The sequence below is a fragment of the Bufo bufo genome, chromosome 2 (assembly GCF_905171765.1).
Source record: "Bufo bufo chromosome 2, aBufBuf1.1, whole genome shotgun sequence".
Lineage (NCBI taxonomy): Eukaryota > Metazoa > Chordata > Amphibia > Anura > Bufonidae > Bufo > Bufo bufo.
This window is the reverse complement of record NC_053390.1, coordinates 67,950,247-67,966,877: the sequence shown is the minus strand read 5'-3', so window position 1 is coordinate 67,966,877 and position 16,631 is coordinate 67,950,247. Positions and strand designations below refer to the sequence as shown.

The 16,631-nt window shown below is 42.2% G+C and overlaps 1 protein-coding gene across 1 annotated transcript in view; it reads left to right on the top strand.

Moving 5' to 3' along the window:
- LOC120990704 overlaps positions 1 to 14,343 on the top strand; it is an 82,972-nt gene extending 68,629 nt beyond the window's left edge. The window contains exon 4 of the mRNA XM_040419610.1: positions 14,291 to 14,343. Coding sequence (XP_040275544.1) covers positions 14,291 to 14,343 — 53 coding nt within the window. The remainder of the gene's footprint in view (positions 1 to 14,290) is intronic.
- Positions 14,344 to 16,631: the final 2,288 nt, after the last annotated feature.

The following is a 16,631-nucleotide window of genomic DNA, read 5'->3' as shown; positions in this document are numbered from 1 at the left end:
ATTTATACTGTGCAAATAAATTAAAGGATTTACTGTAAACGAAATCTGATAATTGTAGAAATCTCAGATGAATCACGAGTCTTTAAGGATTTCTGTGCTCTCTTGATGGTCATAAATAGAAACTCAGTTCACACTTCTTAACAGCAAAATGTATAGATTCAGCTAAACCAAAAGGAACTGTGATGAGACACGTTACTGGGTTATCTTTTAGCAAAAGCCACAGAAATCCATTGAAAAAGTAAATTAATATTTTTTTGCCATTGTTTACTTTACATTCCCTTTAGCTTGTTTAAATCTATAATTAAAGTAGTTCTCTGGCCAAAAAAAATAAATATATAAACTCTGAAAATCCTAGCACAAGGTCTGGGGGTGATTCTGACACAAAGGTTCAAATAACATGAAGGTACGAATTCCTGGACCTTATGCTGCTCCTAGGCCCTGCACTAGGCACTATGTAGTGTTGGAGTGTTCCTTTATCATGTTCTCTGGTAGTTGAGGCACCCTGATGTACTTTTATGTCAAGGTGATTGCACACCTACCGCCATTGTGCCAGCCTGATCATTAGCGGGTGAAAGGTTGCAATATACAGCCATTCTCCCACCTTAACTGCTGGGATCATAGAAAAGGCTAGTTTTGGCAGTTAACCTATTCATTGCTGCATTAGGCCAGGCACAGCCCCCTAAAGCTGGCATTTAACTCTTTGTTACCTGTGAAACAGTGGATGGATCATGATCTGCTCCGCTGTCTGTCTCTATTCCTTTAAGTCCTGTGTCCGATTGCAGGACAGTGAGTGATGATCTCAGTGTGTCCTATGACATGTGCCCTCTACAGTATATTAACAGTGGTTGTCTCATAACGATCACCTCTATCATCCGCATGAATTCCATGTACACTACACTTCCCCTGAAGACAATCACCCTCCAACCACATTATGTATTTATGCAATAACCTCAGTTCAGTTACTGTATCTACTGTATGTAGTAAGTTTGGTTCTGCTACTGTATCTATGTATTAATCTTAAAGACAAAAACACAATGCAACAGCACTCTACAAACACAAATAAAGTACAGTAATGCCATAATTATAGAAAATATTCTGGTGCTAATTCTACGCTCATTTTATAAATTTGATATTCTTGGCAAATAGATTTTGTACAAAATGATTTGTTACTGTCCGCCAACGGCAAGGTGATCTCTATACGACAGGAACCTAACAGTAAATACTATCTGTTATGTGCCATACTCACCACCATGAAATGCAGGTTCCACTGCCTTTTACCACTTTTGGTGCCATAATGGCCTCCATTAAATGCAGGTAATGCAAGTCCAACATGCATGCTGAGCTCACTCTATACCTCTCCTGGTTGACAGAAGGCTTCAAATAAATACAGGGAGAGCAGGCTACAGCTTTATACTTGCACAAATTAAAATCATTGGTCAGATAGGCTGGTTAGGGGTGCAAGACCAACAGGAGTCAGCCATACCTCTAGCTCAGTACAACTGCAAGACAAAGGGGGTCAGTCAGCTCATCCCAATGTGTAGGTGCACGCTGCCATGGCTGAAAGAACAAAGACAAAAAAACAATGCAACAGCACTCTGCAAACACAAATAAAGTACAATAATGCCGGCTCTCAGGGGGTGCCAGAGCCTAGAAGCAATGAGCGCTTCCATCAATATAGATGGAAGATATTCATTGCTGGAGCACAGGGAGCTGTGGTTCTGCGCTCTGACTTCTCCACGCTCCACCATTCAGCCTGCAGGCACAGATGGTGCTGCAGGCCTGTGCGGGCGAAGCCTGTAGCCTGGAAATTTGCATAAGCTCCACCCACACAGTGTTGCAGAGCGATCTGTGTCTGTAGGGGAGAGAGGACTGTGAGCTTCAGGAATGGGACAAGGTGAGTAGGTACCGTGTTGTTTTATTTATTTAACAGAATGCATTTCTACCATGGTGGGTGCACAGAGGGTATTTCTACCATGGAGAGGGCACAGAGGGCAAAATTACTACAAAGGGGGCGCAGAGGGCATTACTACTACAAAGGGGGCACAGAGGGAATTCATACTACTGCAAAGGGGGCACAGAGGGCATTATTATTATAAAGGGGGCACAGAGGGCATTACTCCTACAAAGGGGGCACAGAGGGCAATACTACTACAAAGGGGGCACAGAGGGCAATACTACTACAAAGGGCATTACTAGTATATTAGGGGGGCACAATGGGCATTACTACTATGGAGGTGGCACAATGGGCATTACTACTATAAATGGGATACAATGGGCATTATAACTATGAAGTGGGCACAATGGGCATTATAACTATGAAGTGGGCACAATGGGCATTACTACTGTGAAGGAGGAACAGTGAGCAATATTACGATGAGACCTTTTTTATTGTGAGATGAGTTGCAGAATTTGTTGGTGTCATTTTATTTTGTAGTAACATGCTGTTATTGTCTTTGATGTTTTTAAAACTTTATTTAAAAATTATTTCATTTGTCCCATTAGGAACCTTGAATTCATATATTTAGTTTTACTTGTAATATCATATTGCTGTCTCTATATAAGATGAACAGACTGCCTGGTAGAACATAACTAGGCATACTCAGGCTTTAACACTGGAAAGATGTCTTGTAGATTTTAGTTAAAGGGGTTGTGTCACAAAACATATTCTATATTTTTTAAACCAGCACCTGGATCTGAATACTTCTGTAATTGCATGTAATGAAAATTTTGTATAGCCAGTGAGCTATTCAGTAAAATGTATCTGTATAGCGCCACCTGCTGTTTGTTCTTTTCCTTATTTTTTGTCAGTCTCACTGAGCTGGTCTGACGATCAGTTTAAAACTTGAACTGTCACCTGCCATATGTTCTGTTAGAAGCTATGGCAGTTATAGGGAGAGAACTGCAGCAGAAAGGACACGTCCCCTGAGCTGCAAGGCTGAAGATAATCTAGCAGAGCAATTGGAGAAAAGAATGTGAAGATCTCTGGATCCATGTGAGGTACAGGGCTGGTTCTAGCTTTGTTAGAAATGTATTGTAATATACTATATGATGTTTGATTTTCTTTTTTATATTAATCATGGTCTGCCAGTTTACGATGACCAGCGCTGTGGAATATGTTGGCACTATATAAATAAAAATTATTATTATTATTATATGAAATGCTGGGGCAGCAAATTTTGTGCAAAGCATGTCCCTTCCTTGACACACTACCACAATTGATCTCAATTCAGGGGTCAAAGGAGGTTAAACAACCAGGATGGGAGCAATCTCCAATCCCAGCCATTGCAGCAGCAGAGTTGCTGTTAATAACAGCCATTTTCCTGAGCCTGGGCTCTTGGGTACAATACCACTATAAGGTACATGGAGTATAGTCATACCACATTCCTCACTATACATGTGTGTGATATTGTGGGAAGGGGTCAAGGGCAATATCTGTATCTGAAATGGCAATAGAAACCCATCCCTTGATGTTGAGCTATGGTAACTAGGGGTGCCCTGAAACAATGTAAGGGTGCCATGTGAAGTAAAATGAAGTTCTGAGTCCTGGGCTCGAAGCTGCAGTCTCCAGCCCTCTCTATATTTAGTAATACATTGTGAATTGTAATTATCGGATAATTAAGCCTCTTCTTTCTGTAGAAACTGTCTTTGGGGACCTCTAATAATGTCAAGGCTTAGTCTTACATTTACATGTAAATTAAACAAAGGCTGAAAGGAAAATTCATCTGATACATAAAGTCATTTATGCTTAAAAACAACAAATTAGATGATTATGGAGGAAGGATTCAGTAACTTGTCTACACTCAAAAACCGTACTGTAGGCTATGTGTATTTTTATCTTCTTTAAATCTTTTTCAAATAGGACAGTAGGCAATGATTCACAGGTTGTGAAGGACGTTAGACATAGGTGTGTGAGGGCAATTAATGCTGACCCAGCCCTTATCTTCTACCATCCCCAAATTTGGCTGTGCTCAGTCACTAGTGAGTATTAGTGTCGAGCGAACAGAAGTAATCAAAGTGGACTTTGATCCAAATTTCAGGAAAAATTTGATTCGCCACGAAACTGAATTTCCTCGGGCTTCCTGGTAACGAATACATTTTTCCTAAAACAGTGTTTTAAAATAATAAAAATATACAACCTCATCTACTTGATCGTGGAGAGGCTGTCCGCTCCAGTCTTGATGGAAGAAAAACCACCAAAGGCCCTGCGTTGACTGTGAAGACGTCACCACCATGTGGTCATGCCGGCAGCGTCCGGTGACGTCATCAGTGACAAATCAAATTTTCCTAAAATGGTGTTTGAAAATAATTAAATTATACAGCCTTATCAACTTGATCGCAGAGAGGCAGTCCGTTCCAGTCTTGATTGAGGAAAATCCACCAAATGTCCTGCGGTGAGCATGAAGACGCCACCACATGGTCATGATGGTTGCAAGTGGTGACGTCATCAGTGATGATGTCACCTCACTCAGCCAGCGTGATCACGTGGTGATGTCATCACACTCGCTGCAGGTCCCTTGGTGGGTTTTCCTCAATCAAGATGAGAGTGGATGGCCTCTCCGTGATCAAATAGAGGAGGTGAGTATAGTTTTTTTTAAATACTGAATAAACCCCTGAGGAGATAAATGTGAGTCTCAGATGTTGCAATCAGTATTGAAAGCGGCATCTGAGGAGCTAAATGCTGTTTCCCGTCATTGCATCCGCTCCATCAATGAAAAGCAATTCGTAATTTGCAACAAATCGAATTTGTAGACGAAGTTCGGCAAAGCTGCTAAATCAAATTTTTCAAAACCTCACTCACGTCTAGTGAGTATCATGGGCCTTGAAATTCCTGATGGTCAGCTGAGAGGATCAAAGAGATTTCCTCCAGATGGAAGAAGTAGGCTTTCCTCATCAGGAACACAGTTGGCAGTATAAGAGCCAAATATAATGCCAGCTTGCTGTGTTGTATTGGGTTACCTATCTCTGTTGAACTGTTGTACATCTACTGGAAAAATTGCAAATATACAGTATTTTTCGCCCTATAAGACGCACCGGCCCATAAGACGTACCTAGGTTTTTGAGGAGGAAAATAAGAAAAAATATATTTTGAACCAATAGGTGTGCTTTTGGTGGGTTTTGAACTAATTGTGGTCTGTGGATGACGCACTTTTATGGGGGATCTGTGGATGGCGAACTGTTATGGGGATCTGTAGGTGACGCACTGTTATGCGGGATCTGTGGGTGCCGCACTGTTATGGGGGATCTGTAGGTAACACTTATGGGGGATCTGTGGGTGACACTTATGGGGGATCTGTGGGTGACACTTATGGGGGATCTGTGGGTGACACTTATGGGGGATCTGTGGGTGGCTCTTATTGGGGTCTCTGGATGGCACTGTTATGGGGATCTGTGTATGACAGTTATGGGGGGGGATCTGTGGATGACACATATATAGCATCTTATGCTATGTGTCATCCACAGATCCCCTTCATAACAGTGTCCCTGTAGTGAATGACCCTCAATACAGGGGGTGGGGGTCGCATCTGCTTTTATAATGACAGCGGGGCCCGTGCAGTGACTGTATTCTACTACACGGGCCCCGCTCACTGTATAATCTGTAATAGTTAATTATGTATATAATCGCATAATCAGCGCCTGTATTACTTACAACTACAAGCGCTCGGTAGGTAGCAGAGAGGAGGGAGGAGGCAGGCCGAGAGGATGGGCGCTGGCAGCGTGAGTCACTACATCATACGCCCACGCCACCTGCTTCATTCATAAAGTGGGCGGCGCAGGCACGTGACGTAGTGACTCACGCTGCCAGTGCCCATCCTCCCGGCCTGCCTCCTCCCTCCTCTCTGCTACATACCGAGCACTTGTAGTTGTAAGTAATAAGGGCGCTGATTATGCGATTATATACATAATTAACTATTACAGATACGATTATACAGTGAGCGGGGTCCGTGTAGTAGAATACAGTCACTGCACGGGCCCCGCTGTCATTATAAAAGCAGATGCCGGCCCCCAGCCCCTCCTCCCTCACAGCTGATACACCCGCTGCGCGGCATCGCGGCGGGTGTATCATTGAAAATTCGGCAAAATCAGCAGCATTCGCCCCATAAGACGCACTGCTATTTTCCCCCCACTTTTGGGAGAAAAAAAGTGTGTCTTATAGGGCGAAAAATACGGTAATTCTTTTGCCATCAAACCCTCCAGTTCCAGTGGATATTAAAAAACAGACCAGAAAGTAGACAGCAACTAAGATCTGGGTACTCGGCAGTGCCAGGGAGTTGGTGAGGTGAGTAATGCTTATTATTTGTAGCTTATCCTGACCCTTATTTCTCTAGGACAACCTTATTACTAGTGTTGGGTGCGAATATTCGCAAATTTTAATCGCAAATATCTAGTGTTGATCGAGCACCAAAGTGCTCGGGGGCTCGGGCCAAAAACATTGATAAATAGAAGTAAAATAGAAGTCAATGGGAGAACCCGAACATTAAACCAGGCACCCCCTGCTCTGAAGAGGGGAGGGTGTCTGGTTCATAGTAAAAGGTCAGAAATTGATGGAAACACCACTGAAATGGTTCAGGAACAGCAAGGGGAGGATGTCTGGATGCATCTTGGACTCCCAGGTCGCTGCTGGGAACGATGTTGTCTGAGTAGTACGCCACTTTTACAGACTGACAATAATACGCACAAAACCAAAGCTAAAATCGATTTTATAGGAAAAATCATTAGGAAACATTCTTTCCTGTATATTTACTTGTATATAAAGTGTAAGTGCTGCTCAAAATTTTGTTGTTTTGGAGAACTGGGGCCATGATTAAGAGGGACAGCTGGGGGCATCCGTATTGCGCCACTAGAGGCAAAATTCTTGGACCAGTGCAAGACGAATCACAGCGAAAGCATTTGCCAAGAATGTTTTCATTAATCAAGAACGAAAGTTGGAGGTTCGAAGACGATCAGATACCGTCGTAGTTCCGACCATAAACGATGCCGACCAGCGATCCAGCGACGTTATTCTTATGACCCACTGAGCAGCTTCTGGGTTCCGGGGGGAGTATGGTTGCAAAGCTAAAACTTAAAGGAATTGACGGAAGGGCACCACCAGGAGTGGAGCCTGCGGCTGAATTTGACTAAACATGGTAAAACTCACCCGGCCCAGATACGGAAAGGATTGACAGATTGATAGCTCTTTCTCGATTCTATGGCCGTTCTTAGTTGGTGGAGCGATTTGTCTGGTTAATTCCAATAACGAACAAGTCTCCTCCGTGCTAACTAGTTATGTGACCCCCGGCGGTGAGGATTGTGTTGACCAGGCTCTTGGATAGTGAGACTGGACTTGTAGGTGAGGGCCTGCTGGTGAGCTGACCCTGTAAACGATTGTAGGTCAGGGCCTGATAGTGAGCTGACCCCTAAAATAATTATATGCGAGGGCCTGCAGGTGAGCTGACCCTGTAAAACATTATATGCGTGGGCCTGCAGGTGAGCTGACCCTGTAAAATATTGTAGGTGAGGGCCTGCTGGTGAGCTGACCCTCTAAAACATTATACATGAGGGCCTGCAGGTGACCTAACCACATAAAAGATTGTAGGTGAGGGCCTGCAGGTGAGCTGACCCCTAAAAGAATTATATGCGAGGGCCTGCAGGTGAGCTGACCCCTAAAAACATTATGGGCGAGGGCCTGCTGCCGCTTTGTTGACTCTCGATAACTTCTGGCTGATCCACGTCCCCGTGACGTTCGACTATCCATTTGGATGTCTGCCCTATCAACTTTTGATGGCACTTTCTGCGCCTACTATGGTGACCACGGGTAACGGGAAATCAGTATTTGATTCCGGAGAGGAAGCCTGAGAAACGATTACCACATCCAAGGAAGACAGCCGGTGCGCCAATTACCCACTTCCGACTCGGGGAGGTAGTGACGATAAATAACAATACAGGAATCTTAAGAGGCCCTGTTATTGGAATGAGTACCCTATTAAATAACCCTTTAGCTGCGTTGGTCAGGGCACGTGTGATGTTATGGGACAGATGTTGGTGTAAGGCGGGCACACGTTACACTGGAGATGTGGCACTGGTAATGTCACGGTCAGAAGCGGACACCGTCTATTGAAAGAGTACACTGTATGTCACAGATACATTTTTTTCTAAACGCACACGTTACACTTTAGATGTGGCCCTGGTAATGACACTGTCAGAAGCGGACACCGTCTATTCAAAAATTACACTGTATGTCACAGATAAATGTTTTCAGTGTACACGTTACACTGGAGATGTGGCACTGGTAATGTCACGGTCAGAAGTGGACACCGTCTATTGAAAAAGTACACTGTATGTCACTGATAAATGTTTTCAGTGTACACGTTACACTGGAGATGTGGCACTGGTAATGTCACGGTCAGAAGTGGACACCGTCTATTGAAAAAGTACACTGTATGTCACTGATACATTTTTTCACTGTCTACAGAAAAAGTGTTCTGGATGTCACTGATATTTTAGGGATGCGCACACTTTAAACAGGAGATGTGGCACGAATAATTTAACTCTTCGCAGCGGACACCGTCTACGGAAAAAGTGCACTGAATGTCACTGATATTTTAGGGATGCGCACAATTTAAACAGGAGATGTGGCCCGAATAATTTAACTGTCCGCTGCGGCCTATTACACGGTATTTAGCGCAGAATGCGCTAAAAATATATATTGCTGCTGTTACACACAATAGTCCTTAAAAGGACTTTTGGGTCTCTGAAAAGTTTTTTGTATAAAAATCTTCCTATTACACTCCCTACACTGTCTGTCCTTTCCTATGCACAGCTCTCCCTAACACTGAGCAATTTAGCGCAGTTTGTGCTACAAACATATATTGCTGCTGTCACACACAATAGTCCTTACAAGGACTTTTGGGTCTCTGAAACGTTTTTGTCCCAAAAAAATATTCAATTACACTCCCTACACTCTCTGTCCCTTCCTATGCTCAGCTCTCCCTGACTACGAATAAGCCGAACATGCGTCATCGGGTGCTATTTAGCACACAATGACGCTTTCCGGCCAGCCAATCACTGTAATACCATCAGCCAACAGGGCTACGGCATTACATTACAGACAAGAAACATGCGTGGAGGAGACTCGATGCTTGGCACATACCGCCATGTGACAAGCATCAAGATGCTTGAGCCGGATAGGTGTTCAGCCGAGCATGCTCGATCATCACTACGAATATCGCCACTTCGAAAAGTCACGAAGATTTAGAATATAGTGCTATATATTCGTATTTGTGAATATTCTAGTTTATTTTTTCATCAGTAGTCTCCCTTCTTGCTTGTGGGCCAATGAGAAGGCTGCAATGTCTTTGTCAGAGCTTAGCAACATCCCTAGCAACCAATCGGAAAGTTGCCTACCCCTTACTATATAAGAACCTCCCCAGCAGCCATTTTCACAGCAGTGTTATTGCTGTGCTCTGTGCTTTGCTGTGTCATTACATTAGATAGTTAGTTAGTTAGTTAGCTTATATATATAATACAGATAGTTAGTGGGAGAGTCAGTGTAGGTTAGATAGTGATATAGTGTAGCTGATGCAGGGTGCAGGGTGTTAGGTAGTGTGATAGGAATTACTGTTTTTCTGCTGTCCATACATACATGCTGCAGACATAGTGCTGTGATGTCACAACAATACATAGCGCACCAATCAGTAACATCTACTCAGACCTGCTAAAATGTGAAGTTGCACGTATTGCGCAAAAATATGCGCATCATTAATTCCCGATTTGCTCAATCGCGACTATATTGGAGCACTCTATCTGCATATAAAGCTATTGTAATGTTCTGCCGTGTCAACTATTTTCTCCAGTCTCAGGAAACTTCTAGCAGCTTGAAAAATGTAGCAACAGTGACCCGCGCCTGTATTGCACGCGCAATACGCGCATATTACATTGCCGATTTTCGCAATCAAGAAAATAGCAAATTCTCGAATTTGTGAATATATGACGAATGTTTGCCCAAATATTAGCGAAATATCGCAAATTCGAAAATTGCCCCTGCTACTCATCACTACTTATTACCATTTCCCCGCTTTGGATCACTTTTATTGCACTGCCTGAGACAAAATAAGCAGCGGTCACAAAAGCGGAAACTGGAAAGCGAAATCTCCTGCCTTGTTCACCACTCCTGTGATATAATAAGGGACATTTAAGAGGGACATTTATTGTGGCATTAAAAAAGTTGCAAATTATGGCATACAGCATATGTGCACTGCAATTTCTGACTTTTTAAGCTTCTTGACACTTTTCTAAAGTGGCGAGAAAATGGGTGGGGCTGCAAGGAAAGGGTGTGTGGCTTAACACAGTGTATCGGATTTATTATAACTGGCATAGGTTATAGCTCAAGTCTGCACACAAGTGAGCAGATATATACGTAGAAATTCTACTACATTTTTAACATAATCAATGGAGACACAAAAGTAAAGAAAGATGATAATAGAAGTTAATAGATAATTTTAAAAGACTACGTTAGTGCCCATAAAGAGTGATAACGCAAATTAATCTGAATTAAAGGGGTTATCCCATGATTGATGTAAAAAAATTAAAGTCAGACATCATATAGTACATGACAATCTCTTGCTAACAAAGCTAGAACTAGCCCTGTACCTCACCTGGGTCCAGAAATCTCCCTATTCATTGCTCCAAGTGTTCTGCTAGAGTATCTTCAGCCTGGCAGCTCAGGGAACGTGTCCTTTCTGCTGCAGTTCTCTCCCTGTAACTGCCACAGCTTCTAACAGAACATATGGCTGGTGGCAGTTGAAGATTTAGACTGAGTACGTTCAACCAGCTTAGCGAGAAGGACAAAAAAATAAGTAAAAGAACAAACAGCAGGTGGCGCTATACAGATACAGTTTACCTAATTTTTATTACATGCAATTACAAAAGTTTTCAGATCCAGGAGCTGGTTTAAAAAATGTAGAATATGTTTCATGATACAACCTCTTTAAGTAGATAGATAGATAGATAGATAGATAGATAGATAGATAGATAATAGATAGATAGATAGATAGATAGATATGAGATAGACAATAGATAGATAAAATATCAGTTTGATACTTGTTATCACAGGCTTTTTAGAAAGTTATTGTTTAAGCTCCAGAAATAGGACTGTGGGGTCATCCACATATCGCATTATTAAAACGTATGTCCTAGATTTCCCACCTTCACTGATCACTTTGCCCTTAAATCCTGGCAAAGCTAAGTTTTGTCAATTCTGGCTAATGTGCCTTATTTGAGACAAATCAAGTGTCTGCAGTGAGAGCGCTGTCGTGCTGAGCACCAGCTGTCGGCCGCCTCTGATCCTTTAATTAAGCTTAGTACTCCCTTAGGTAGACCATTTGTTATTGGGGAGGGATTATTAACATTATCCCTTATTATCAAACACGCTTCCTTACCTGCAGAAACCTAAAACTCTGGTTTTAAGAGCAGCCAAAGTCAATTAAAAGCAAAGCCTGGTGAACAGTGAACTCTGACTCGTCTTACAGACGGAGCTAATGCCCGGCTTACTGGGTGACTCTGGTTAGGCTGAATGAAAGAAGGAGATTAATGCAATGTACAGAGCGATGGGCCGAAGAAAACTTACATCATTCTGCTCACAGAGAAAAGTCTGGTGTTTATCCTGTAATTATACTTAGTTTAAGGGCATTTGTCAAGGAGACGAGCATCTGGAAAATGTGTTAGGGTGGGTTCACACTAGCGTTAGGGATTCCGTTATGGCTTTCCGTTATAACATTGTTATAACGGAATCCATAATACGGAAGGACGGATCCGTTCTTCTGCCCATAGATTTGTATTATGACGGAATGAAAAACGGAAGCCTTTAAAAAGGCATTCCGTTTGCTTTCCGTCCTAATAAAATCTATGGGAATCAAAACGGATCCGTCTGGGTCCCGTTATGCAAGACGGAAAACAAAGGCCTGTTGACAGGACTTTGTTTTTAGTCTTGCATAACGGGACCCAGACGGAACGGTTATGCTTTCCCAAAGACTTCTATTAGTACGGAAAGCCTTTTAAAGGCTTCCGTTTTGCATTCTGTCTGGGCATTCCATTATTTTCCGTTATAAACATGTTATAACGGAAAGCTATAACGGAATCCCTAACACTAGTGTGAACCCACCCTTAGGCTACTTTCACACCAGCGTTTTTGCTGGATCCGTCATGGATCAGCAAAAATGCTTCCATTACTGATAATACTACCATCTGCATGAACGGATCTGGTTGTATTACGGATCATCATGAACTCCATTGAAAGTCAATGGGGTACGGATCCATTTTCTATTGTGTCCGAGAAAACTGATCCGTCCCCATTGACTTACATTGTGAGTCATGACAGATCCGTCTTGCTCCACATCACATCGTGGACAGAAAAGCGCTGCTTACAGTGTAAGGGTGCAAGCATGATTTACCAATGTAATTGAATGCAGAGTGTAAATTGCCTGCTATAATTCCTTTGGTCAGTAGATGGCAGCAAAGGACTAATCTACATTGAAGTTTACTATAGAGAAGATTCTTATATTCAGTTACCCTGTCAAAATACCGATAATTTAGGGGCAGGCTAGGACTCTCAGAAGGGTTATGGCGAACTGTAAATGCAGGTTTGAGGCTGCACTTTAAAAGTGCATCCCCTGTGAAGGGGAGGGGTTTCCTGGCAGACGGAGGCTGCCTGGTGAATGCTGTGGAGGTCAGGAGAGAACCCCTGTGGAGCCAGAAAGAGATTTGCGGCTCACAGGGAAGACGGACACCAGCCCCAAGGAAGACACTTGTAGCATCGGCCCCATGAAACACGTGGCTGACGGTCCGGTTCGTGCTGGAGTGAACCAGAGGATCAAGGAAAGTACCAAGAGACTGCCAAGAACTGCGGCTCTGCTGTGTCACATCTCTTTGTACTGTACCATACCAGTGACACTTTGGGGACACATAAGAAAGTGGCAAGATACAGACTTCACCTTGTTGGATTACAAATAGTATTGCGCAATACTTAAGGGTGCACCCCAAAGACAAAGCTCACTCAGGAACATTCAGGCGTAGCCAGGCAATAGCTAGTTTAGCGTTAGGCAGTATTACTGTTACGGTTTAATTTATGCTCTGTTGTTATCCTGTTTATATATGCTTAGTCACTTATCCATTACTACTGTTTAGTAAACTTTACTGCTGGGTAAGAACCATTGTATGTGTCTGTGTGGCATCATGTACCGTCTGTACCTGTGGACCCAGCTCTAGGCCCTCTTTCAACAGCATTATTCTGTCCACGATGGGGATGCACTTGGGTTGAGCGAACCCGAACTGTAAAGTTCAATTTCGTACCGAACTTTAGGATTTTTGGACCCCGGACCCGAACCTGAACATTTCAGTAAAAGTTTGGGCGATTTATTGGCGCTTTTTGAAAGGCTGCAGAGCAGCCAATCAACAAGTGTTTAACTCTGTGCCCTTAGAAGCCATGCAATAGGAGAAGAGAAAAAAGAGGTTGAGTAATTCCACCAGGGTTATAGGCCCTGGGGAAAAGGCGCCAGAGGGATGGAGAAGATGCTAGTGTAGATAAAGGAAAATAAAATAGCACCACCGTCTACAAGTGTTGTAGGGAAGTGAAAAAATATTTTTCAATCCCAATAGACAAATACCAGTAAGGGATGAAACTAGTCTGGTGGTTCCAAACCAACTGAATGGATCCAACCGGACGTGATTAAAAAAAAGAGAACACTATAGTAGGCGCCACTCCCAAGAGTATGGAGGAGATAGGTGTGGTAAGTAATACCCCCTTATACCAGATGATGGTGATAATACAGGATAATCTCCTAAGAGGAGGTTGGTTAAAGTACTCACTTCACAGGGGGGGTAGTCACAGGATAAAGCTCAAGACACCCGTGACTAACTGCCCCCCTAGCCCCCCTAGCCAGGATCGCATATCAGATGGTATCAATTGATGGCAGCCAACGACAAGGCTTCTGATCAAATGCAGTTTATTGCAGTAGAAAATATAAATAACCCAACGTGTTTCGGAGGTCTCACAACCCTCCTTCTTCAGGGGTATTAAGAAAAAAATAAGACATACAGAATAACTGAATACACAAAAAAAAATATGTATAAATAAGCACATATTCTAATTCATAAAAAATTAATATACAGAAAAGACCAGGTGTAAGAACAACTACAATATGGATGGATATCTAATGCAGTGTGGTTCAATTAAAAGTCAGACTGTTAGGCATTAAACTTGTAGACAGTACCATATACTATTTACTACATAAGTGAATATTTCTCTCTTCACTATCAGATTTTGATTTTAACCGGATCATCACTCCAAGTAAGATTAATTTGCATTATTAACAATATATTGAGATATCCTAAATTTACCTTCAGGGGTCTTTTGACAGAGGTCTCCAGTGCTTCAGGAGGAGATATTCCTTCTGTGTGTACTTCCCCTTTAATGAATGCTTAAATAGGATTACAAAAAAGCACATGGGGGTGGCGTCCCAGGGGAGGAGGGCCCGAAACCGGAAGTCAATGTTTCTCCAATATTAGATGGACAAATAGTCATAATAGACAAAAAGACCACCTCCCTCATGTACAATAATAAATTGTCTAGGCCGGATGCGCTTTTTTTGCCATGTATTGTGGCATAAAACCATGATTAGAGGCCCGAGACCGGCCGGATCGCCATACGTTCCAGTGTGGAACGCACGGCCACTTCCGGTAGACGGCCTGCAATATAACTTCCTATGCGTTCCACAGTGGAACGCACAGCGCCTTCCGGCGGGGATCTCGGCACCATCCTGCGCTCTACTATGGAACGGACTGTCGGCCCCGCCCAGGATAGCATCGCTGGTGCTCAGGATGTCCACCCCAGGGGTCAATCACAGGAATACAAGGACCAATTTCTATATATATATAAATATACACATATATGTAACTTAACCATATACTCCTCTAGAAGGAAAAGGAATGAAACAAGCCGAATATTAAATAATAAATGAAATAAGCCGAATATTAGATAATAAATGGTATATGGAATAAAGATAAAAATAGAAAAAATATGGAGCTAGATGAACTAGTAGTGGATCATATATTCAGTAAAAAAATATATGTAGTAAACAAATTTTTAATAAAAAGTATATAATATATGATATATAGTATATATATTTATTAAAAAAAATTATAGAATAGAATAAAAAATATATAAAAATATATTTAAAAAATGGGACTAAATGAACTAATAAAATGTTCATGGGATATATTCAAAAAATATTTTCCATATGTATAGAAGTACAGAGAAAAAACCTATGACCCAAAGGATCAATCCCGGGACAGGGTTGGATTCTAACATCAAATATCTATATGGATGAAGAACCTGTCCATATACTACTCTAGAGAGAAAAATACGTATAAATATGATATATAATATATGAAGTAGATAATAAAAAATAGATAAATAAATAAAATTACAGCAAATGGGACTCAATAAACTAGTAGGATATTAATGGGATGTGAAAATAACCAAAAATAACCTAGAATAGTCCCCCATCCTCCAGTTAAAAGACCCCACAATCAATTTTGGATCGAGAATATAATTGTGGAGAATAAGAAACCATTAACTTATGCGGAGTCAATCATCACAGGAAGAACCATCTATAATAGTAATAAACATGGGCTTGACCACTGGAAAACTAGATCATGAATATTGCAACACAGGATTCCAATTGCAGGAGACCTGTACCCCTAATGTCCAAACCCATCCCTAAGCCATCTAGTATGACACTCTTATCCCTTTCGGCCTCTTATCACCCACCCTCGTTGGCGGCCAAAGAGTCATGTTCCTTACAGAAACGGACACTTGGGCATAGGAAGCCAACCCAATTAAATACTCCCGAATCAACATCGGTGTCGCCAACAACGATGAAAAAGGTACCAAACCCCGAATTAGTATTACATCCCAATCTCTGCAATATCTCCATATATCACACACCTATAGGGAGCCATCCTACTGACTTGGAAGGACCCTATACCGAAACGAATACGGGCCAATTGGGGGTATCATCTGATCCTTCATCCTTCAAACCGGTTGTGTCAATCCTAGATATCTCAACACATTCAGTGTCCACCAGCAGTCCAGAACCGGGAATATCTACCATAGATATTTCTACTCATTCAGTGTCTACTAGCAGTCCAGACCATTTTTTAAAACTACCATCAACAATAGTAGACAATAGTTTTTTAGAACGAATATCGCCAACAGCCAAACCAGCGAAGAACTCGTCACCCCCAATGCGAAAAAACTGGACCACCACTCTGTCTGTAAGTCCGTATTTGACACCAATGAGTCAACCTCTAAACCCAGGTCCATCTTACCAAAATTACCCAATTTTTACCCCCATTGAACCAATCCCGCAAAAGACAAATTTCCGGCCTAGAGGGAGAAGAGGTGGAAAACGTAGACAGTCCCGCAAAGAAAAAATCAAAACCAAAGAAAAACCTGATATGATAGCAGCTACCACAGTAGAAAGATCCAAATGGATATTCAATCTCTCGAAATACAATTTACATCCCAGTGAGATATTGCTTTTGAGTAAGGGTCTCTCGTTTTGCCCCACTGACCAATCTGATCTCTTTGAGGTGTT